At 51.5% G+C, this 22,305-nt stretch overlaps 1 protein-coding gene across 4 annotated transcripts in view; it reads left to right on the top strand.

Annotated features, from left to right (window-relative positions):
- LOC140741179 (integrin alpha-7-like) overlaps window positions 1-22,305 on the top strand; it is a 193,580-nt gene that overhangs the window by 147,776 nt on the left and 23,499 nt on the right. For all 4 annotated transcript variants that reach the window (XM_073071050.1, XM_073071049.1, XM_073071052.1 and 1 more), the window contains exons 17-19: window positions 11,125-11,204; window positions 13,855-13,932; window positions 15,632-15,734. In XM_073071050.1, coding sequence (XP_072927151.1) covers window positions 11,125-11,204; window positions 13,855-13,932; window positions 15,632-15,734 — 261 coding nt within the window. The remainder of the gene's footprint in view (window positions 1-11,124; window positions 11,205-13,854; window positions 13,933-15,631; window positions 15,735-22,305) is intronic.

Genomic DNA, 22,305 nt, shown 5'->3' with positions numbered 1-22,305 from the left:
GTCGGATCCTGGGAGTGTGTGATGGGACGGTGTGGAGTGAGCTACACTCTGTGTCTGATCCTGGGAGTGTGTGATGGGACGGTGTGGAGGGAGATTCACTCTGTGTCTGACCCCGGGAGTGTATGATGGGACGGTGTGTAGGGAGCTTCACTCTGTGTCTGACCCCGGGAATGTGTGATGGGACGGTGTGGAGGGAGATTCACTCTGTGTCTGACCCTGGGAGTGTGTGATGGGACGGTGTGGAGGGAACTTCACTCTGTGTCTGACCCCGGGAGTGTGTGATGGGACAGTGTGGAGTGAGATTCACTGTGTCTGATCCTGGGAGTGTGTGATGGGTCGGTGTGGTACATCTCTATGTCTGACCCCGGGAGTGTGGGATGGGACAGTGTGGAGGGAGCTACACTCTGTGTCTGACCCTGGGAGTGTGTGATGGGACAGTGTGGAGGGAGCTTCACTCTGTGTCGGATCCTGGGAGTGTGTGATGGGACGGTGTGGAGTGAGCTACACTGTGTGTCTGATCCTGGGAGTGTGTGATGGGACGGTGTGGAGGGAGATTCACTCTGTGTCTGACCCTAGGAGTGTGTGATGGGACAGTGTGGAGTGAGATTCACTGTGTCTGATCCTGGGAGTGTGTGATGGGTCGGTGTGGTACATCTCTATGTCTGACCCCAGGAGTGTGGGATGGGACAGTGTGGAGGGAGCTACACTCTGTGTCTGACCCTGGGAGTGTGTGATGGGACAGTGTGGAGGGAGCTTCACTCTGTGTCGGATCCTGGGAGTGTGTGATGGGACGGTGTGGAGTGAGCTACACTCTGTGTCTGATCCTGGGAGTGTGTGACGGGACGGTGTGGAGGGAGATTCACTCTGTGTCTGACCCCGGGAGTGTATGATGGGACGGTGTGGAGGGAGCTTCACTCTGTGTCTGACCCCGGGAGTGTGTGATGGGACGGTGTGGAGGGAGATTCACTCTGTGTCTGACCCTGGGAGTGTGTAATGGGACGGTGTGGAGGGAACTTCACTCTGTGTCTGACCCCGGGAGTGTGTGATGGGACGGTGTGGTGAGAGCTTCACTCTGTGTCTGACCCCGGAAGTGTGTGATGGGACAGTGTGGAGGGAGCTACACTCTGTGTCTGACCCCGGGAGTGTGTGATGGGACGGTGTGGAGGGAGCTACACCCTGTGTCTGACCCCAGGAATGGGTGATGGGACGGTGTGGTGAGAGCTTCACTCTGTGTCTGACCCCGGAAGTGTGTGATGGGACAGTGTGGAGGGAGCTACACTCTGTGTCTGACCCCGGGAGTGTGTGATGGGACGGTGTGGAGGGAGCTTCACTCTGTGTCTGACCCTGGGAGTGTGTGATGGGAGCTTCACTCTGTGTCTGACCCCGGGAGTGTGTGATGGGAGCTTCACTCTGTGTCTGACCCTGGGATTGTGTGATGGGAGCTTCACTCTGTGTCTGACGCCGGGAGTGTGTGATGGGAGCTTCACTCTGTGTCTGACCCTGGGAGTGTGTGATGGGACGGTGTGGAGGGAGCTACACCCTGTGTCTGACCCCAGGAATGGGTGATGGGACGGTGTGGAGGGAGCTTCACTCTGTGTCTGACCCTAGGAGTGTGTGATGGGACAGTGTGGAGTGAGATTCACTGTGTCTGATCCTGGGAGTGTGTGATGGGACGGTGTGGTACATCTCTATGTCTGACCCCGGGAGTGTGGGATGGGACAGTGTGGAGGGAGCTACACTCTGTGTCTGACCCTGGGAGTGTGTGATGGGACAATGTGGAGGGAGCTTCACTCTGTGTCTGATCCTGGGAGTGTGTGATGGGACAGTGTGGAGTGAACTACACTCTGTGTCTGATACTGGGAGTGTGTGATGGGACGGTGTGGAGGGAGATTCACTCTGTGTCTGACCCCGGGAGTGTGTGATGGGACGGTGTGGAGGGAGCTTCACTCTGTGTCTGACCCCGGGAGTGTGTGATGGGACGGTGTGGAGGGAGATTCACTCTGTGTCTGACCCTGGGAGTGTGTGATGGGACGGTGTGGAGGGAACTTCACTCTGTGTCTGACCCCGGGAGTGTGTGATGGGAGCTTCACTCTGTGTCTGACCCCGGAAGTGTGTGACGGGACAGTGTGGAGTGAGATTCACTGTGTCTGATCCTGGGAGTGTGTGATGGGACGGTGTGGTACATCTCTATGTCTGACCCCGGGAGTGTGTGATGGGTCAGTGTGGAGTGAGATTCACTGTGTCTGATCCTGGGAGTGTGTGATGGGTCGGTGTGGTACATCTCTATGTCTGACCCCGGGAGTGTGGGATGGGACAGTGTGGAGGGAGCTACACTCTGTGTCTGACCCTGGGAGTGTGTGATGGGACAGTGTGGAGGGAGCTTCACTCTGTGTCGGATCCTGGGAGTGTGTGATGGGACGGTGTGGAGTGAGCTACACTCTGTGTCTGATCCTGGGAGTGTGTCATGGGACGGTGTGGAGGGAGATTCACTCTGTGTCTGACCCCGGGAGTGTATGATGGGACGGTGTGGAGGGAGCTTCACTCTGTGTCTGACCCCGGGAATGTGTGATGGGACGGTGTGGAGGGAGATTCACTCTGTGTCTGACCCTGGGAGTGTGTGATGGGACGGTGTGGAGGGAACTTCACTCTGTGTCTGACCCCGGGAGTGTGTGATGGGACAGTGTGGAGTGAGATTCACTGTGTCTGATCCTGGGAGTGTGTGATGGGTCGGTGTGGTACATCTCTATGTCTGACCCCGGGAGTGTGGGATGGGACAGTGTGGAGGGAGCTACACTCTGTGTCTGACCCTGGGAGTGTGTGATGGGACAGTGTGGAGGGAGCTTCACTCTGTGTCGGATCCTGGGAGTGTGTGATGGGACGGTGTGGAGTGAGCTACACTCTGTGTCTGATCCTGGGAGTGTGTGATGGGACGGTGTGGAGGGAGATTCACTCTGTGTCTGACCCCGGGAGTGTATGATGGGACGGTGTGGAGGGAGCTTCACTCTGTGTCTGACCCCGGGAGTGTGTGATGGGACGGTGTGGAGGGAGATTCACTCTGTGTCTGACCCTGGGAGTGTGTAATGGGACGGTGTGGAGGGAACTTCACTCTGTGTCTGACCCCGGGAGTGTGTGATGGGACGGTGTGGTGAGAGCTTCACTCTGTGTCTGACCCCGGAAGTGTGTGATGGGACAGTGTGGAGGGAGCTACACTCTGTGTCTGACCCCGGGAGTGTGTGATGGGACGGTGTGGAGGGAGCTACACCCTGTGTCTGACCCCAGGAATGGGTGATGGGATGGTGTGGTGAGAGCTTCACTCTGTGTCTGACCCCGGAAGTGTGTGATGGGACAGTGTGGAGGGAGCTACACTCTGTGTCTGACCCCGGGAGTGTGTGATTGGACGGTGTGGAGGGAGCTTCACTCTGTGTCTGACCCTGGGAGTGTGTGATGGGAGCTTCACTCTGTGTCTGACCCCGGGAGTGTGTGATGGGAGCTTCACTCTGTGTCTGACCCTGGGATTGTGTGATGGGAGCTTCACTCTGTGTCTGACGCCGGGAGTGTGTGATGGGAGCTTCACTCTGTGTCTGACCCTGGGAGTGTGTGATGGGACGGTGTGGAGGGAGCTACACCCTGTGTCTGACCCCAGGAATGGGTGATGGGACGGTGTGGAGGGAGCTTCACTCTGTGTCTGACCCTAGGAGTGTGTGATGGGACAGTGTGGAGTGAGATTCACTGTGTCTGATCCTGGGAGTGTGTGATGGGACGGTGTGGTACATCTCTATGTCTGACCCCGGGAGTGTGGGATGGGACAGTGTGGAGGGAGCTACACTCTGTGTCTGACCCTGGGAGTGTGTGATGGGACAATGTGGAGGGAGCTTCACTCTGTGTCTGATCCTGGGAGTGTGTGATGGGACAGTGTGGAGTGAACTACACTCTGTGTCTGATACTGGGAGTGTGTGATGGGACGGTGTGGAGGGAGATTCACTCTGTGTCTGACCCCGGGAGTGTGTGATGGGACGGTGTGGAGGGAGCTTCACTCTGTGTCTGACCCCGGGAGTGTGTGATGGGACGGTGTGGAGGGAGATTCACTCTGTGTCTGACCCTGGGAGTGTGTGATGGGACGGTGTGGAGGGAACTTCACTCTGTGTCTGACCCCGGGAGTGTGTGATGGGAGCTTCACTCTGTGTCTGACCCCGGAAGTGTGTGATGGGACAGTGTGGAGTGAGATTCACTGTGTCTGATCCTGGGAGTGTGTGATGGGACGGTGTGGTACATCTCTATGTCTGACCCCGGGAGTGTGTGATGGGTCAGTGTGGAGGGAGCTACACTCTGTGTCTGACCCTGGGAGTGTGTGATGGGACAGTGTGGAGTGTGATTCACTGTGTCTGATCCTGGGAGTGTGTGATGGGACGGTGTGGAGGAAGCTTCACTCTGTGTCTGACTCCGGGAGTGTGTGATGGGACGGTGTTGAGGGGGCTTCACTCTGTGTCTGACCCTGGGAGTGTGTGATGGGACGGTGTGGAGGGAGATTCACTGTGTCTGACCCCGGGAGTGTGTGATGGGCCAGTGTGGAGGTGGCATCACTCTGTGTCTGACCCTGGGAGTGTGTGATGGGACGGTGTGGGGGGAGCTTCACTCTGTGTCTGATCCCGGGAGTGTGTGATAGGACAATGTGGAGAGAGATTTGCTCTATATCTGACCCTGGGAGTGTGTGATGGGACGGTGTGGAGGGAGCTTCACTCTGTGTCTGATCCCGGGAGTGTGTGATGGGACAGCGTGGAGGGAGCTACACCCTGTGTCTGACCCCAGGAGTGTGTGATGGGACGGTGTGGAGGGAGTTTGACTCTGTTTCTGACCCCAGGATTGTGTGATGGGACGGTGTGGAGGGAGCTTCACTCTGTGTCTGACCCCGGGAGTGTGTGATGGGATGGTGTGGAGGGAGCTTCACTCTGTGTCTGACCCCGGAAGTGTGTGATGGGACAGTATGGAGGGAGCTACACTCTGTGTCTGTCCCCGGGAGTGTGTGATGGGACAGTGTGGAGGGAGCTACACCCTGTTTCTGACCCCAGGAATGGGTGATGGGACAGTGTGGAGGGAGCTTCACTCTGTGTCTGACCCTAGGAGTGTGTGATGGGACAGTGTGGAGTGAGATTCACTGTGTCTGATCCTGGGAGTGTGTGATGGGTCGGTGTGGTACATCTCTATGTCTGACCCCGGGAGTGTGGGATGGGACAGTGTGGAGGGAGCTACACTCTGTGTCTGACCCTGGGAGTGTGTGATGGGACAGTGTGGAGGGAGCTTCACTCTGTGTCGGATCCTGGGAGTGTGTGATGGGACGGTGTGGAGTGAGCTACACTCTGTGTCTGATCCTGGGAGTGTGTGATGGGACGGTGTGGAGGGAGATTCACTCTGTGTCTGACCCCGGGAGTGTATGATGGGACGGTGTGGAGGGAGCTTCACTCTGTGTCTGACCCCGGGAATGTGTGATGGGACGGTGTGGAGGGAGATTCACTCTGTGTCTGACCCTGGGAGTGTGTAATGGGACGGTGTGGAGGGAGTTTCACTCTGTGTCTGACCCCGGGAGTGTGTGATGGGACGGTGTGGAGGGAACTTCACTCTGTGTCTGACCCCGGGAGTGTGTGATGGGAGCTTCACTCTGTGTCTGACCCCGGAAGTGTGTGATGGGACAGTGTGGAGTGAGATTCACTGTGTCTGATCCTGGGAGTGTGTGATGGGACGGTGTGGTACATCTCTATGTCTGACCCCGGGAGTGTGTGATGGGTCAGTGTGGAGGGAGCTACACTCTGTGTCTGACCTTGGGAGTGTGTGATGGGACAGTGTGGAGGGAGCTTCACTCTGTGTCTGACCCCGGGAGTGTGTGATGGGACGGTGTGGAGGGAGATTCACTCTGTGTCTGACCCTAGGAGTGTGTGATGGGACGGTGTGGAGGGAGCTTCACTCTGTGTCTGATCCCGGGAGTGTGTGATGGGACGGTGTGGAGGGAGATTCACTCTGTGTCTGACCCTGGGAGTGTGTAATGGGACGGTGTGGAGGGAGTTTCACTCTGTGTCTGACCCCGGGAGTGTGTGATGGGACGGTGTGGAGGGAACTTCACTCTGTGTCTGACCCCGGGAGTGTGTGATGGGAGCTTCACTCTGTGTCTGACCCCGGAAGTGTGTGATGGGTCAGTGTGGAGTGAGATTCACTGTGTCTGATCCTGGGAGTGTGTGATGGGACGGTGTGGTACATCTCTATGTCTGACCCCGGGAGTGTGTGATGGAACAGTGTGGAGGGAGCTACACTCTGTGTCTGACCCTGGGAGTGTGTGATGGGACAGTGTGGAGGGAGCTTCACTCTGTGTCTGATCCTGGGAGTGTGTGATGGGACAGTGTGGAGGGAGCTACACTCTGTGTCTGATCCTGAGAGTGTGTGATGGGACAGTGTGGAGTGAGATTCACTGTGTCTGATCCTGGGAGTGTGTGATGGGACGGTGTGGTACATCTCTATGTCTGACCCCGGGAGTGTGTGATGGGTCAGTGTGGAGGGAGCTTCACTCTGTGTCTGACCCCGGGAGTGTGTGATGGGACGGTGTGGAGGGAGATTCACTCTGTGTCTGACCCCGGGAGTGTATGATGGGACGGTGTGGAGGGAGCTTCACTCTGTGTCTGACCCCGGGAGTGTGTGATGGGACGGTGTGGAGGGAGATTCACTCTGTGTCTGACCCTGGGAGTGTGTAATGGGACGGTGTGGAGGGAACTTCACTCTGTGTCTGACCCCGGGAGTGTGTGATGGGAGCTTCACTCTGTGTCTGACCCCGGAAGTGTGTGATGGGACAGTGTGGAGTGAGATTCACTGTGTCTGATCCTGGGAGTGTGTGATGGGACGGTGTGGTACATCTCTATGTCTGACCCCGGGAGTGTGTGATGGGTCAGTGTGGAGGGAGCTACACTCTGTGTCTGACCTTGGGAGTGTGTGATGGGACAGTGTGGAGGGAGCTTCACTCTGTGTCTGACCCCGGGAGTGTGTGATGGGACGGTGTGGAGGGAGATTCACTCTGTGTCTGACCCTAGGAGTGTGTGATGGGACAGTGTGGAGTGAGATTCACTGTGTCTGATCCTGGGAGTGTGTGATGGGTCGGTGTGGTACATCTCTATGTCTGACCCCGGGAGTGTGGGATGGGACAGTGTGGAGGGAGCTACACTCTGTGTCTGACCCTGGGAGTGTGTGATGGGACAGTGTGGAGGGAGCTTCACTCTGTGTCGGATCCTGGGAGTGTGTGATGGGACCGTGTGGAGTGAGCTACACTCTGTGTCTGATCCTGGGAGTGTGTGATGGGACGGTGTGGAGGGAGATTCACTCTGTGTCTGACCCCGGGAGTGTATGATGGGACGGTGTGGAGGGAGCTTCACTCTGTGTCTGACCCCGGGAGTGTGTGATGGGACGGTGTGGAGGGAGATTCACTCTGTGTCTGACCCTGGGAGTGTGTAATGGGACGGTGTGGAGGGAGTTTCACTCTGTGTCTGACCCCGGGAGTGTGTGATGGGACGGTGTGGTGAGAGCTTCACTCTGTGTCTGACCCCGGAAGTGTGTGATGGGACAGTGTGGAGGGAGCTACACTCTGTGTCTGACCCCGGGAGTGTGTGATGGGACGGTGTGGAGGGAGCTACACCCTGTGTCTGACCCCAGGAATGGGTGATGGGACGGTGTGGTGAGAGCTTCACTCTGTGTCTGACCCCGGAAGTGTGTGATGGGACAGTGTGGAGGGAGCTTCACTCTGTGTCTGACCCCGGGAGTGTGTGATGGGACGGTGTGGAGGGAGCTACACTCTGTGTCTGACCCCGGGAGTGTGTGATGGGACGGTGTGGAGGGAGCTTCACTCTGTGTCTGACCCTGGGAGTGTGTGATGGGAGCTTCACTCTGTGTCTGACCCCGGGAGTGTGTGATGGGAGCTTCACTCTGTGTCTGACCCTGGGATTGTGTGATGGGAGCTTCACTCTGTGTCTGACGCCGGGAGTGTGTGATGGGAGCTTCACTCTGTGTCTGACCCTGGGAGTGTGTGATGGGACGGTGTGGAGGGAGCTACACCCTGTGTCTGACCCCAGGAATGGGTGATGGGACGGTGTGGAGGGAGCTTCACTCTGTGTCTGACCCTAGGAGTGTGTGATGGGACAGTGTGGAGTGAGATTCACTGTGTCTGATCCTGGGAGTGTGTGATGGGACGGTGTGGTGAGAGCTTCACTCTGTGTCTGACCCCGGAAGTGTGTGATGGGACAGTGTGGAGGGAGCTACACTCTGTGTCTGACCCCGGGAGTGTGTGATGGGACGGTGTGGAGGGAGCTACACCCTGTGTCTGACCCCAGGAATGGGTGATGGGACGGTGTGGTGAGAGCTTCACTCTGTGTCTGACCCCGGAAGTGTGTGATGGGACAGTGTGGAGGGAGCTACACTCTGTGTCTGACCCCGGGAGTGTGTGATGGGACGGTGTGGAGGGAGCTTCACTCTGTGTCTGACCCTGGGAGTGTGTGATGGGAGCTTCACTCTGTGTCTGACCCCGGGAGTGTGTGATGGGAGCTTCACTCTGTGTCTGACCCTGGGATTGTGTGATGGGAGCTTCACTCTGTGTCTGACGCCGGGAGTGTGTGATGGGAGCTTCACTCTGTGTCTGACCCTGGGAGTGTGTGATGGGACGGTGTGGAGGGAGCTACACCCTGTGTCTGACCCCAGGAATGGGTGATGGGACGGTGTGGAGGGAGCTTCACTCTGTGTCTGACCCTAGGAGTGTGTGATGGGACAGTGTGGAGTGAGATTCACTGTGTCTGATCCTGGGAGTGTGTGATGGGACGGTGTGGTACATCTCTATGTCTGACCCCGGGAGTGTGGGATGGGACAGTGTGGAGGGAGCTACACTCTGTGTCTGACCCTGGGAGTGTGTGATGGGACAATGTGGAGGGAGCTTCACTCTGTGTCTGATCCTGGGAGTGTGTGATGGGACAGTGTGGAGTGAACTACACTCTGTGTCTGATCCTGGGAGTGTGTGATGGGACGGTGTGGAGGGAGATTCACTCTGTGTCTGACCCCGGGAGTGTGTGATGGGACGGTCTGGAGGGAGCTTCACTCTGTGTCTGACCCCGGGAGTGTGTGATGGGACGGTGTGGAGGGAGATTCACTCTGTGTCTGACCCTGGGAGTGTGTGATGGGACGGTGTGGAGGGAACTTCACTCTGTGTCTGACCCCGGGAGTGTGTGATGGGAGCTTCACTCTGTGTCTGACCCCGGAAGTGTGTGATGGGACAGTGTGGAGTGAGATTCACTGTGTCTGATCCTGGGAGTGTGTGATGGGACGGTGTGGTACATCTCTATGTCTGACCCCGGGAGTGTGTGATGGGTCAGTGTGGAGGGAGCTACACTCTGTGTCTGACCCTGGGAGTGTGTGATGGGACAGTGTGGAGTGTGATTCACTGTGTCTGATCCTGGGAGTGTGTGATGGGACGGTGTGGAGGAAGCTTCACTCTGTGTCTGACTCCGGGAGTGTGTGATGGGACGGTGTTGAGGGGGCTTCACTCTGTGTCTGACCCTGGGAGTGTGTGATGGGACGGTGTGGAGGGAGATTCACTGTGTCTGACCCCGGGAGTGTGTCATGGGAGCTTCACTCTGTGTCTGACCCCGGGAGTGTGTGATGGGACGGTGGGGAGGGAGCTTCACTCTGTGTCTGACCCTGGGAGTGTGTGATGGGATGGTGTGGAGGGAGATTCACTCTGTGTCTGACCCCGGGAGTGTGTGATGGGACGGTGTGGAGGGAGCTACACTCTGTGTCTGACCCCGGGAGTGTGTGATGGGACAGTGTGGAGGGAGCTACACTCTGTGTCTGACCCCGGGAGTGTGTGATGTGACGGTGTGGAGGGCGATTCACTCTGTGTCTGACCCCGGGAGTGTGTGATGGGACGGTGTGGAGGGAGCTTCACTCTGTGTCTGACCCCGGGAGTGTGTGATGGGAGCTTCACTCTGTGTCTGACCCCGGAAGTGTGTGATGGGACAGTGTGGAGTGTGATTCACTGTGTCTGATCCTGGGAGTGTGTGATGGGACGGTGTGGAGGAAGCTTCACTCTGTGTCTGACTCCGGGAGTATGTGATGGGACGGTGTGGAGGGGGCTTCACTCTGTGTCTGACCCTGGGAGTGTGTGATGGGATGGTGTGGCGGGAGATTCACTGTGTCTGACCCCGGGAGTGTGTGATGGGCCAGTGTGGAGGGGGCTTCACTCTGTGTCTGACCCTGGGAGTGTGTGATGGGACGGTGTGGAGGGAGTTTCACTCTGTGTCTGACCCCGGGAGTGTGTGATGGGACGGTTTGGAGGGAGTTTCACTCTGTGTCTGACCCCGGGAGTGTGTGATGGGACGGTGTGGAGGGAGCTACACTCTGTGTCTGACCCTGGGAGTGTGTGATGGGACGGTGTGGAGGGAGCTTCACTCTGTGTCTGACCCCGGGAGTGTGTGATGGGAGCTTCACTCTGTGTCTGACCCCGGAAGTGTGTGATGGGACAGTGTGGAGTGAGGTTCACTGTGTCTGATCCTGGGAGTGTGTGATGGGACGGTGTGGTACATCTCTATGTCTGACCCCGGGAGTGTGTGATGGGACGGTGTGGAGGGAGCTACACTCTGTGTCTGATCCTGGGAGTGTGTGATGGGACGGTGTGGAGGGAGCTTCACTCTGTGTCTGACCCCGGAAGTGTGTGATGGGACAATGTGGAGAGAGATTTGCTCTATGTTTGACCCTGGGAGTGTGTGATGGGACAGTGAGGATGGAGCTTCACTCTGTGTCTGACCCCGGGAGTGTGTGATGGGACGGTGTGGACCAGGGGTTCTCAACCCATTTCTTGCCATGGACCCTTACCTAAAACTGAGAGTTCCGTGTACCCCAGGTTGGGAACCCCTGGTGTAGAGGGAGTTTCACTTGAGTCTCGGTTGTTTTTTCCCCCCCATTTTATTTCCTTTTGCTGTCTTTGCCCCATTTTGTGTTTCTTGGGACAGTGTGAAAGATGGTTTTCTGGACAGTTGCTGATTGGAAAGTTGCTCGGTGCGTGTGTGAGTTAAATAGATCAGAAAGCACTGATACTACGTTCTTTATCTGCAGGTTACGTTTTACCTGATCCTAAGCACTTCTCTGATCACCATTGAGACCACCACTCTGCCAATTATTCTTCAGCTCACAACGTGAGTGTTTTTTTGGATCTTGAAGTAGAGCAAAATTGTCTTTGATTATGGTGGCTGCTTTCCTGAGGCAGCAGGAATGTCGGCAGAGTCCATGGAGGGATACTGGTTTCTGTGATGTGCTGATCTGTGTCACACCTCTCTGCAGTTTCTTGTAGTTGTCATACGAAGCTGCATGTGCCTGGATAGGATGCTTTCTGTGGTGCATCTACAAAATCTGGTTTGGGCCAAAAAACATTGAGTAAGTAGAGCTGCTGGTGAGCTTTCAACATGGATGGACCAGGACAGGTTGTTAGTGATGTTCGCTCCTGGGAATTTGAAACTCTCAACCGCTCAACCTCAAACTGTTGATGTAACTAGGAGAATGTGCACCGCCCACCCTTCCTGAAGTTAATAACCAGCTCCTTTGCTGACACCGAGGGAGAGGTTGTTACCATGACACCATGTTACTAGACTCTCTATTTCCTTCCTGTTACAGCAGAATCAGAATTAACCTTAAGTGAGTCCTATTTCCAGTTATTAACCAAGCGGCTGTGTACTTGCACTCTTTTCCTTCCCTTTTGAGTGCAGATGTGATTACTTTTGCAGCCTTAGCTGAACGGCCATCATCTTCCTTCAGGCAGTGCATGACATAGGTTTATAGATTTGCTTCTGACTCTGTTAGAAGCTCCGTTATAGCAGAGCACTTCGAAAAGTTCAAGGTAATCAGGCAGAGGCGAGATGGTTGCAGCGGTCTGAGATGCAGAGGTGTCAGTGCAAGATCCATGAAAGGATAGTATGTGGGTAGCAGGGAAACTAACAAGATGTATTGTTATTACTCAGGGGTGAATACCAAATAGAGAGGTTGTACTTCAATTGTAAAGGGCTTTGGTGAGACCTCAACTGGAGTATTGTTGAGTATTGCTCTCCTTAGTTAACAAAGGATGTAGAGTAAATGTGTTGGAAGCAGTTTAGAGAAGGTCTACTGGAATATTGGAGACACAAGAGACTGCAGATGCTGCGATCTGGAGTAATGCACAAATGCTCAGTGGAACAAGCAGTATCTGTGGAAGGAAAGGGATAGTCACCGTTTTGGATCGAGACTCTGCATCAAAGATGGGCATTGAATTTTCCAAATTCACATACCCTACACTCCCTGCGCTCCTTTCTCTCACTTGATCTTGCTGCTGCTCCCCCACCCTCTGTCACCCAGTTTCAGTCCTCTCCTCCATCTGGTTCCACCTGTCTGACTTCCACACACTGCACTTCCTGGTTCTCCTGTCTATTCCCTCAACTGGTTCTATCTGCTCAACATTCCCCCTTCTCTGCCTTCCACTTGTCACCTTCCTTACTTCTTGGATTCCAGTATTTGCAGCCCCATGTGGTTCCACATCACCTTCTAGCCTCAATCTCTCCCTCCACCGGGCGCCACCTGCCTATCATTCCCCTCCTCACCTGGCTCCACCTAGAGGAAGCCAGCCCCTAACTCACCATGTCTTCTGACCTCTTCTCACTCTCAGTCTTGATGCAGGGCCACATCCCAAAACGTTACCATTCCTCTGTTCCCTCAGATGCTGCCTGGCCTGCTGAGTTCCCTCAGGAGTTTGTGTTTTTTACTGAAATAATACAGAATGGGCAGATTTCTCATGAGGAAAGGCTGGATGTATACGACCCTGAGGGTAGGTGTGGGAGAATCTATATCTAGGGGCTGCTGCTTCAAAATGTTGCATAAACCGGTTAAAACTGAGATGAGGCAAGACTTCTTCTCTCAAAATGTCATGGGTCTTTAGAACTTGTTTCATCCAGGGCAATGGAATGTTTATAAGTCAGGGGTCAATTTCAAAGAATATTTATTATTAAAGTACATATACTGTGTACGTTACCAGATTCATTTTCTTGCCAGCATTTACAGGAGAAATAAATACAGTACTATGGACTATAATGAGAAACTATATATAACTTGACAAAGACTGACAAACAACCAGTGTGCAAAAGAAGGCAAACTGCAAATAAAAAATAATACTGAGAACATGAGTTGTAAAAGATTCCTTGAGAGCGAAGAAGCAGTTTGGAGATGCGGTGAGGAAAGTTATCGGCGCCGGTTCAGGGGCCTGATGGTTGTAGGGTAATGCAATCCGGAGGATGAACAAGAATGTGAAGTTGCGGATGGAGTCAGATTAGCCATGGTCTTATTGAATAGTGAAGCAGGCCTCAAAGGTCAAGTGGGTAGACCTGCTTCTGACACATATGTTTGTACGATGTGCACTTCCTGTTGCTCAGCATTTCTCCATAGCAGCCAAGATCAAGGAATACAGATCTTATCCTCACCCCCCCACCACCACCCCTGCCACCCCCAATGCCCTTTGGCAAACTATATTGGTGATGTCACTCTGTGTCAGAATGGGGCATGGCCATCTTGGTCCCTTCCTGTTGAAGGAGCCTGTTGCCTGTCAGTCGCAGTTGTACTAAGTCTCTCAGCAGAGGGGAGTGTTGCCGTGATGCCCCTTTCCTCCTGGTACAAGGGCGCCACCTGGTGCAAGCGATAACTATTACAGCATGCTTTTGCTTATTTCTAATTCTGGCAAAAATTAGAACGGATTGTTTTGATTTAATAATAAATTATCAAGTTTATTATGAAGATGCCTCTGAAATTCTTCTTTGCTTCTCTTCACAGCATAAGTGAACAAAGCAATTTGAACCCTATCACAGCCACTGCCCACGTGATGATCGTTCTACCACTTTCCCTCTCTGGGTAGGTGCTTCTTTCTCAACAACACTGTTCCATTGGTGGCTGTTGTTTAACAGACCAGTGTCAAAGTTCAGAGGGTCATACAACAGGTTAGTTGCTGACTTGGATGTAAACCTGAAGAAGAGAGAAGGTATAAGAGGTGCCATAGGATGTCTGCTTTGGACGTTTTGCATAAAATAACTTTGAGCAGTCTCGTTCCAGAGACCCTCTGACATGCTCCCAATGTATGAGAACTATACAGGCAAGCAAAGTGTGGTCAATGTTAACAGGTCATTATTGTTGTTAATGAGATCTTCAGAATCAGAATCAGAATCACAATTCGATCTAATGTCACTGGCATATGTCATGAAATTTGCTAACTTTACGGCAGTAGTACAATGAAATACATGGTAAATAAATATAGAGAAAAAACTGAGTTACATTAGGCATGTAAATAACAAATCAAAAAAAGTGAGGTAGTGTTCACGGGTTCAGTGTCCATTTAGGAATCAGATGGCAGAGGGGAAGAAACGGTTCCTGAATCGCTGAGTGTGTGCCTTCAGGCTTCTGTACCTCCTTCCTGATGGTAATGGTCAAAAACTTGGGAAGCTGTGAGACTGTGAAAGGCACCAAAGAGATGTAAGTCTTTCTTTCTCGCAGGATCCCAAAAGCCTCAGGAGAATGAATAAACACATGACTTTATGTCAGTGATATTAGCTGAGGAATTAACAGGGCACTGGGGCAGGCCCTGCCAGTCTGCATCCCAGGACTTAAGACCTACATGAGAGAGTGGATTTAATGTCTCATTGGAAAGGCATCACCTCCAAAGGTCACCAAAGAGTAAAATTCATCTTTTAAAAGGAAGCCAACAGAAGGTGGTGACTATGAATATTATCCAAACATAAAGAGTTGCTGTCACTTGTGCTTTTAAAAGACACCATCTCCTCAAAACAGTTTGCAAGGAGTGAAGTGTGCTATGGCTGTGGGGCAGGCTTCAATTAGTGCCTGATAATAGAGGTGGAAAGGCAGGTGACGGAGAACGACAGTGGGGTGGGGGGGATGTAGCAGCATAAGTGGGTGACTGAGGTCAAGTTTGGGGGTGGGGTTCATTGAGACGCTACTGTGAACGAAAGGGAGAGGTAGGGAGGGCCGGCTGCAGCAGGAGATTCAAGCCCTCTCAGGGATTTTTAAAGAGGCTTTAAAATGGGATGCAGTAAGATCTGGGCAGCCAGTGTAGGTCCATGTGGAGTTACAATGCCTCCCTGTGAGATACCAATGACTGTAGTCAGGTTTCCTAAATTACAAGCCATTCCTCTCCTTGCACCCAGCACTAACTGTTATCTTACAGGTGTCTAGGACCTTTCGATCATCAAGGAGTTGAATCAATTGCCTCAGAAGATTATAACTTCTCCCCTTCCTTTCAGTCCTGACAAAGGGTCTTGGCCTGAAACGTCGACTGTTTACTCTTTTCATAGATGCTGCCTGACCTGCTGAGTTCCTTCAGTACTTTATATGTGTTGCTTTGGATTTCCAGCATCTGCAGATAGTCTCATGTTTGTTATAATTTGGCGCATTTGTATTAATTGCCAGTCTGTTCCATTGTCTCCTGATGTTGACCCTCTTTAACGATTTGGTCACTATTACAGTGGCGTTATTCATTGGGAATGTACAGCAGAGTATTCAGTAGATTTTCTTTAATGCTGGCTCTTTCTACCTTTCACAGATCTGTTACACCTAATTATGTCTCTTTTGGAGGTGAAATTGTGGGAGAGAGTGCAATAAAAGAAGAAGATGAAGTAGGGAGCATGGTTGATTATGAATTAGTGGCAAGTATATAACACTTAACTGTTCTCAATTTTAGTTGTGGCTTGCAGACATTCATCATTTTTCCCACATTGTTTCTGGAGAGGGATTTCTTCCAATCACATTGGAGGTATATGTATGCTACTCCAGATAAATTTGGCAGTCACTAAGTTTTTTGGACAATCTGGTAGTTTCATTACTGAGAGTGGCTTTTTAATTCCAGGGTTTTGGTGCACTGGAATTCATTGAAGAGGGAAGGGGTTTGACCTGGAATAAGGATGGATTTGTTTCACTGGAATCCAATGTATAAGGAGGGAAGGGGAAATAATTTGGACTCTTGAATGCAGAATATGGTTTACAGTTTTGGTTTTCCAAAACAAGGGAGTGGATGGAAAGTTGGTTTCTGCTGAATTCACTAAAACAGCAATGTTTTGTCCTCAAAGAGCATGGCCTACATATAGTTGTGTGTCCACACATAGTTATTTTGAATGAAATTACCCTTTGGGAATGTGTAATTTATGAATTTATCTCCTTTTGCTCTACATTAGAATTGCATTTGCAAGTTATCTTGGATGATACTTTTTGCTTAATGGTTCAAACTTAGTCTACCTTGTTATACCCTTGTACCTTATTGCTTGTCTGCACTGCACTTCCTCTGTAATTTTAACACTTTATTCTGCATTCTGTTATTGTTTTCCCTTGTGCTACCTCAAAGCATTGTTGTAATGACATGATCTGTATGGATAGCATGCGAAATAAAGTTCTCACTGTATCTTGGTAGCAATATGTAAAAGACAACTGTGCAAGTACAAAAGGAAAGAAAAAAATGATGATAATAAATAAATAAGCAATAAATATCTAGAATATGAAATGAGGAGTTCTTGAAAGTGAGTCCATGGGCTATGGAATCAGTTCGGTGATGCGGCAAGTGAAGTTAATCCCTTGGGTTCAAGAGACTGATGGCTGAGGGGTAATAACTGTTCCTGAACCTGGTGGTCTGAGCCTTGAGGCTTCTTCCTGATGGCAGCAGTGAGAAGAGAGCATGACCTGGTGGTGGGAGTCCTTGAAGAAGGACTTCTTTCCTATGACAATGCTCCATGTAGATGTGCTTAGTGGTAGGGAGGGCTTTAACTGTGATGGACTGGGCTGTGTTCACAATTTTTCGTAGGATTTTCCATTTAAGGGTAGGCAGTGATGCTCTCCATGGTACGTCTATAGAAATTTTTGAATATCTTTGGTGGCATACTGTACCAATTCTCCTAAAACTCCTAATGAAATATAGCCACTGGTGTGCCTTCTTTGTAATTTCATCAGTATGTTGGGCCCTGGATAGATGCTCAGAAATATTGACACCCAGGAACTTGAAACTGCTCACCCTTTCCACTTCGATGAGGACTGGTGTGTGTTCCCTTGACTTACTCTTCCTGAAGTCCACGATAAGTTCTTTGGTTGTACTGACATTGAGTGCAAGATTTTTGCTGCAACATCACTCAACCAGCTGATCTATCTCACTCTTGTTTGCCTCCTTATCAACATCTGAAACTCTGCCAATAATAGTTGTGTTGTAGGCAAATTTATCAATGGTACTTGAGCTATGCCTATCCACACAGTCGTGGTATAGAGAGAGCAGAGCAGAGGGGTAAGCACACATCCTTGAGGTGCGCCAGTGTTGATTGTCAGCGAGGAGGAGATGGTATTTTTGATCGACACAGACAGTGGTCTCCTGATGAGGAAGTCAAGGATCCAGTTGCAGAGGGAGGTACAGAGGCCCAGGTTTTGGAGCCTTTTGATTAGAACTGAGGGTGTGTGTTACGAGATGCTCCCAGCTGCATTAGCTCTGGGATTTAGACTTTCTAGCTCTCCAGAGTAGGGTAGCTGCCGCAGTCCCTTTAAGGGTTCAGGACAGTCCTGCCAATAGGCAATCATGTTTTGGAAGCCAAGAATTGAGTATTCAAGGAACAGCTGAACTGTCATTTGGTGCTCAATCATAAGCCCAACTAGAGACATCTTTTAGCAATTTCTCATTCCAACTTGATATTGTGTCTTGATGCCAGCCTCGGATACTCCAGCACTTGGGTCCAAACCACCCTTGTCAAGGTCTCGTCACAGTATGATTGAGCCAACATGGACCCAGCAGGGTATCAGGGTCTCTCGGTCGCTGTCAGTGAGAGGATTTCCAGACAGAACCTGGAGATAAACGATTGCCAGGTCACCGTATACCAGCTATCACAAGGAGGAGGCCAGAGTTGCTCAATTGAGTCTGTCAGCCACTCTGTGGAGCTAGTACATCTTCTGACCCCAGAGAGGTTTGACAGAGACCTGATTTCTTGCTGTGGCTTCCCAACTCAGTGCTCACTGGTGTTCAAACTCCAGACATCCTGGTTCCTTTTGGAGTGCAGAAAAATGGCCTTTATGATCTCTCTCCTGACAGGGAGAGCCCTCGCCTGGACCATCACACATTGGGAACGAAGATCGGAGATTTGTGCGAATTCAGAGGAATTCATGGCCACCGTGAGAAAGATATTTTATCATCCCACCGCTGCAAACAGAGCCTCAGATGTCTGATGAAGCTGTGTCAGGGAAGTTGGTCAGCAGCCGACTACGCTATTCAGTCCCAAACTTTGGCACAGGAGAGTGGTTGGAACAGGGAAGCCTTAGCCACGGACTCTGGGTTGAACTAAAGGATGCCCTTCCTTGGGAGAATCAACAGGGGACTTGGAGGTCCTCATCGACCAGTGCATCCGCCTTGACAGTCAGCTGGCAGAGCGTAAGAGGGATTACATTCCGAGGCCGAAGAGGGCTAGCCCAAGCCCGGCCTCAATCTCAAAGACCTAACTTGTTCAACCTTTCTCTGTAACTTAGGTGCTGAAACCCAGGTAACATTCTAGTAAATCTTCTCTGTACTTTTTCTATTTTGTTGACATCTTTCCTATAATTCGGTGACCAGAACTGTACACAATACTCCAAATTCGGCCTTACCGATGCCTTGTACAATTTTAACATCACATCCCAACTCCTAAACTCAATGCTCTGATTTATAAAGGCCAGCATACCGAAAACTTTTTTCACCACCCTATCTACATGAGATTCCACCTTCAGGGAACTATTTGTGAACTAACCTCCTCTTCCTTAGTCTCTTCAAATTGATTCCCACCCCCCAACCATTTTAGTTTAAAGTCTCCCCAGTAGTCTTAGCAAATCTCCCCGCCAGGATATTGGTCCCCCTGGGATTCAAGTGTAACCCGTCTTTTTTGTACAGGTCACACCTGCCCCAAAAGAGGTCCCAATGATCCAGAAACTTGAATCCCTGCCCCCTGTTCCAATCCCTCAGCCAAGCATTTATCCTCCACCTCATTCCATTCCTGCTCTCACTGTCGCGTGGCACAGGCAGTAACCCTGAGATTACTACCTTTGCGGTCTTTCTTCTCAACTGCCTTCCTAACTCCCTATATTCTCCTTTCAGGACCTCTTCCCTTTTCCTACCTATGTCATTGGTACCTATATGTACCACGAACTCTGGCTCCTCATCCTTCCACTTCAGAATATTGTGGACGTGATCAGAAACTGGCACCAGGGAGGCAAACTACCATCCGAGTCTCCTGATCGCGTCCACAGAATCGCCTATTTGACCCCCTAACTATCGAGTCCCCTATCACTGCTGCCTTCCTCTTCCCTTCCCTTCCCTTCTGAGCCACAGGGCCGGACTCTGTGCCAGAGGCACAGCCACTGTTGCTTCCTGCAGGTAGGCTGTCGCCCCCCAACAGTACTCAAACAGGAGTACTTATTGTCAAGGGGTACAGCCACTGGGGTACTCTCTATTACCTGACTCTTCCCCTTCCCCCTCCTAACCGTGACCCACTTGTCTGCCTCCCGTGGCCTCGGTGTGACCACCTGCCTGTAACTCCTCTCTATCACCTCCTCACTCTCCCTGACCAGACCAAGGTCATCGAGCTGCAGCTCCAGTTCCCTAATACGGTCCCTTAGGAGCTGCAGCTCGGAGCACCTGGCGCAGATGTGGACTTCTGGGAGGCTAGGAGACTCCAGGACCTCCCACACCCGACACCAAGAACAACAAGCTGCCCTCACACTCATACTTCCCCTTTTCCTCAAATAACAGGAAAAACTGAAACCTAAACCTACCTTGCCTTGCCCGTTTCCACCTAAGCCCATTGAGCCAAAGCCCTTAAGCCTTCACTCTGCTCCCGGCTCACTCTGCTGCCCGCAAACAATGCTGTATACGGCTGTGTCCTTTTTAAATCTTCCCCGCTTCACTGCCCAACGTCACACGCCTGCGCAGTCCCGCCTCGCTTAACTCCGATGAGAAAAAGAAAAAATCAAAATGACTCCCGCCGCTCTCCCGTTCTGATCCTCCAACTTCCTTCTCCGAATTCACCAAGAATGACCTGTCACTCAGGGATTGCCACGACCCCTGAGTTCCTCAAGAGAAGGTATTGGTGGCCCGGAATGGTGAAAGGGGTTCGACAACACATGCAGGCATGTGAGATGTGTGGCTGGAACAAGGAGCCCAGTACACAACCTCAAGGGCTCCTCCATTCCCTTCCGGGCAGACCAGGGGCATGCATCTCCATGGACTTTGTCACGGGTCCTCCACCTTCCAGGGGGAGGACCATGATGGTAACTGTCAATTGATTTTCAAAGGCCTGCAGATTCATTGCCTTGAACAAATCGCCACCTGTGGTGGAGACAGTTGAAATTGTCCTAGACCATGTCTTCTGAATCCATGGTTTCCCGGTGGACATTATCTCGGATTATGGTCCAAAATTCACGTTGCATTTCTGGAGGTTGTTCTGTAAGCTGATAGGGGCAACAGCAAGCCTTTCCTCTAGGTTTCACCCACAGTTTAACGGCCAGACAGAGCGGACAGAGGTTTCCCACAACACCTTACAGCATTCAGCACACAGGATGTCCCCAGGACCCTAAATATCAATCTCACCTTCCACATCACTAAATAAAAACTTGTCTGCACCAGCCTTCAGCCTCACCACTATCAGCTCTGCCTCCCGGTTTATCGATGGGGAACGGGTCTTCGTGGTGAAAAGACTTTTGGACTCACGTACTGTTCAGGGTGGTTGGCAATACCTCGTGGACTGGAAAGGACTCGGACCCGAAGAGAGGTGTTTGGTGTCTGAAAGAGCCATCTTGGATCCGGCTCTCATCCACATTTATCGTCACTGCCTTTCCGGGCTGCCAGGGCTGTCAGAAGTCAGCCATAGGGGAGGGGATTCTGTTACAAGATACTCCCAACCGAGCGAGCTTCTGGGATTCAGGCGCTCTAACTCTCTGGAGTATGGATAGCTGGTGCAGCCCCTTTCAGGGTTCAGGACGGTCCCACTAATTGGCAAACATGCTTTGGGCGCCAAGAATTGAGTGTTAAAGGAGCACCTGAACTGAGGTTCGGCACTCAATTGTAAGCCTAACTGGAGAAATCGTCTAGCGTTTTGTTTTCGCTCAGTTCTCGTTCCAGCTTGATACTGTGTCTCGATTCCAGACTCAGATACTCCAGCACTTGGGTCCAAACCATCCACGTCAAGGTCTCTCGTCACAGTACGATTGTGTTCAACACTGAGCTGTAGTCAATAACAGAAGCCTGACATAGAACTGTTATCCAGGTGATCCAAGGCTGAGTGGAGAGCCAGTGAGATTGCATCTGCTGTAGACCTATTGTGATAAAAGGCTAATTGCATAAAAGGTGCTGAGCTCATGTGGAAGTGAAGCCATCCATCACAGCCATTCATGATGTTAGACTTCACTTTGTAGGAAGTAATGGCCTGCAAACCCTACCAGAGCTGACGTGCATCTGATTCTGTTTCTAACACTTAACAGAATTGTTTCCTCGCTCTTAAGATAGGTCGTACCTGGACTTCTTGTATAGTTCTGGATCATCAATCTCGAATGCCACAGATCTAGCTCTCAGCAAACTACAAATCTCCTGGTTCATACATGGCTTTTGATCTGGGTATATCCAGTATGTTCTCAAAGACACACTCATCCACACAGGTCTTGATGAATTCAGTGACAACTGCGGCATATTTGTTCAGACTCAAAGATGAATCCCTGAATACAGTCCAGTCCACTGACTCAAAGCAGTCCTGTGAGCGCTCCTCCGCCTACCTTGACCAGACCTTCTTAGTCCTCACTGCTGGTGTTGTGGTCTCTAGTCTCTGCCTCTACACTGAGAGTAGAAGTACCGCCAGGTGATCGGACTTTCCAAACTGAGGGTGTGGATAGCACGGTAAACATTCCTGATGATGATATAACAGTGGTCAAGTGTGTTGGCTCCTCTGGTTCCTGGATATGTTGGTGGTAGTTGTTCAGAGACTTTTTCAAGCTGGCCTGGTTGAAATCTCCCACAATGATAGGGAAGGCATCAGGGTGTGCGGTTTCATGACTGCTGATTATGGAGATTAGCACTTCCAGTGACTGCCAGATGTTGGCCTGAGGTGGAATATGCACACCTACCAGAATAATGGTGGAAAACTTCTTCAGCGGATAAAAAGGATGATATTTGACCACTCGATGTTCCAGGTCCAGTGAGCAGGATTGAGACAGAGCCACCACATCTGTTCATTACAA

This window comes from Hemitrygon akajei, chromosome 18 (genome assembly GCF_048418815.1).
Source record: "Hemitrygon akajei chromosome 18, sHemAka1.3, whole genome shotgun sequence".
Lineage (NCBI taxonomy): Eukaryota > Metazoa > Chordata > Chondrichthyes > Myliobatiformes > Dasyatidae > Hemitrygon > Hemitrygon akajei.
Note: the sequence above shows the minus strand (reverse complement) of the source record. Positions and strands in the feature narration are given on the sequence as shown.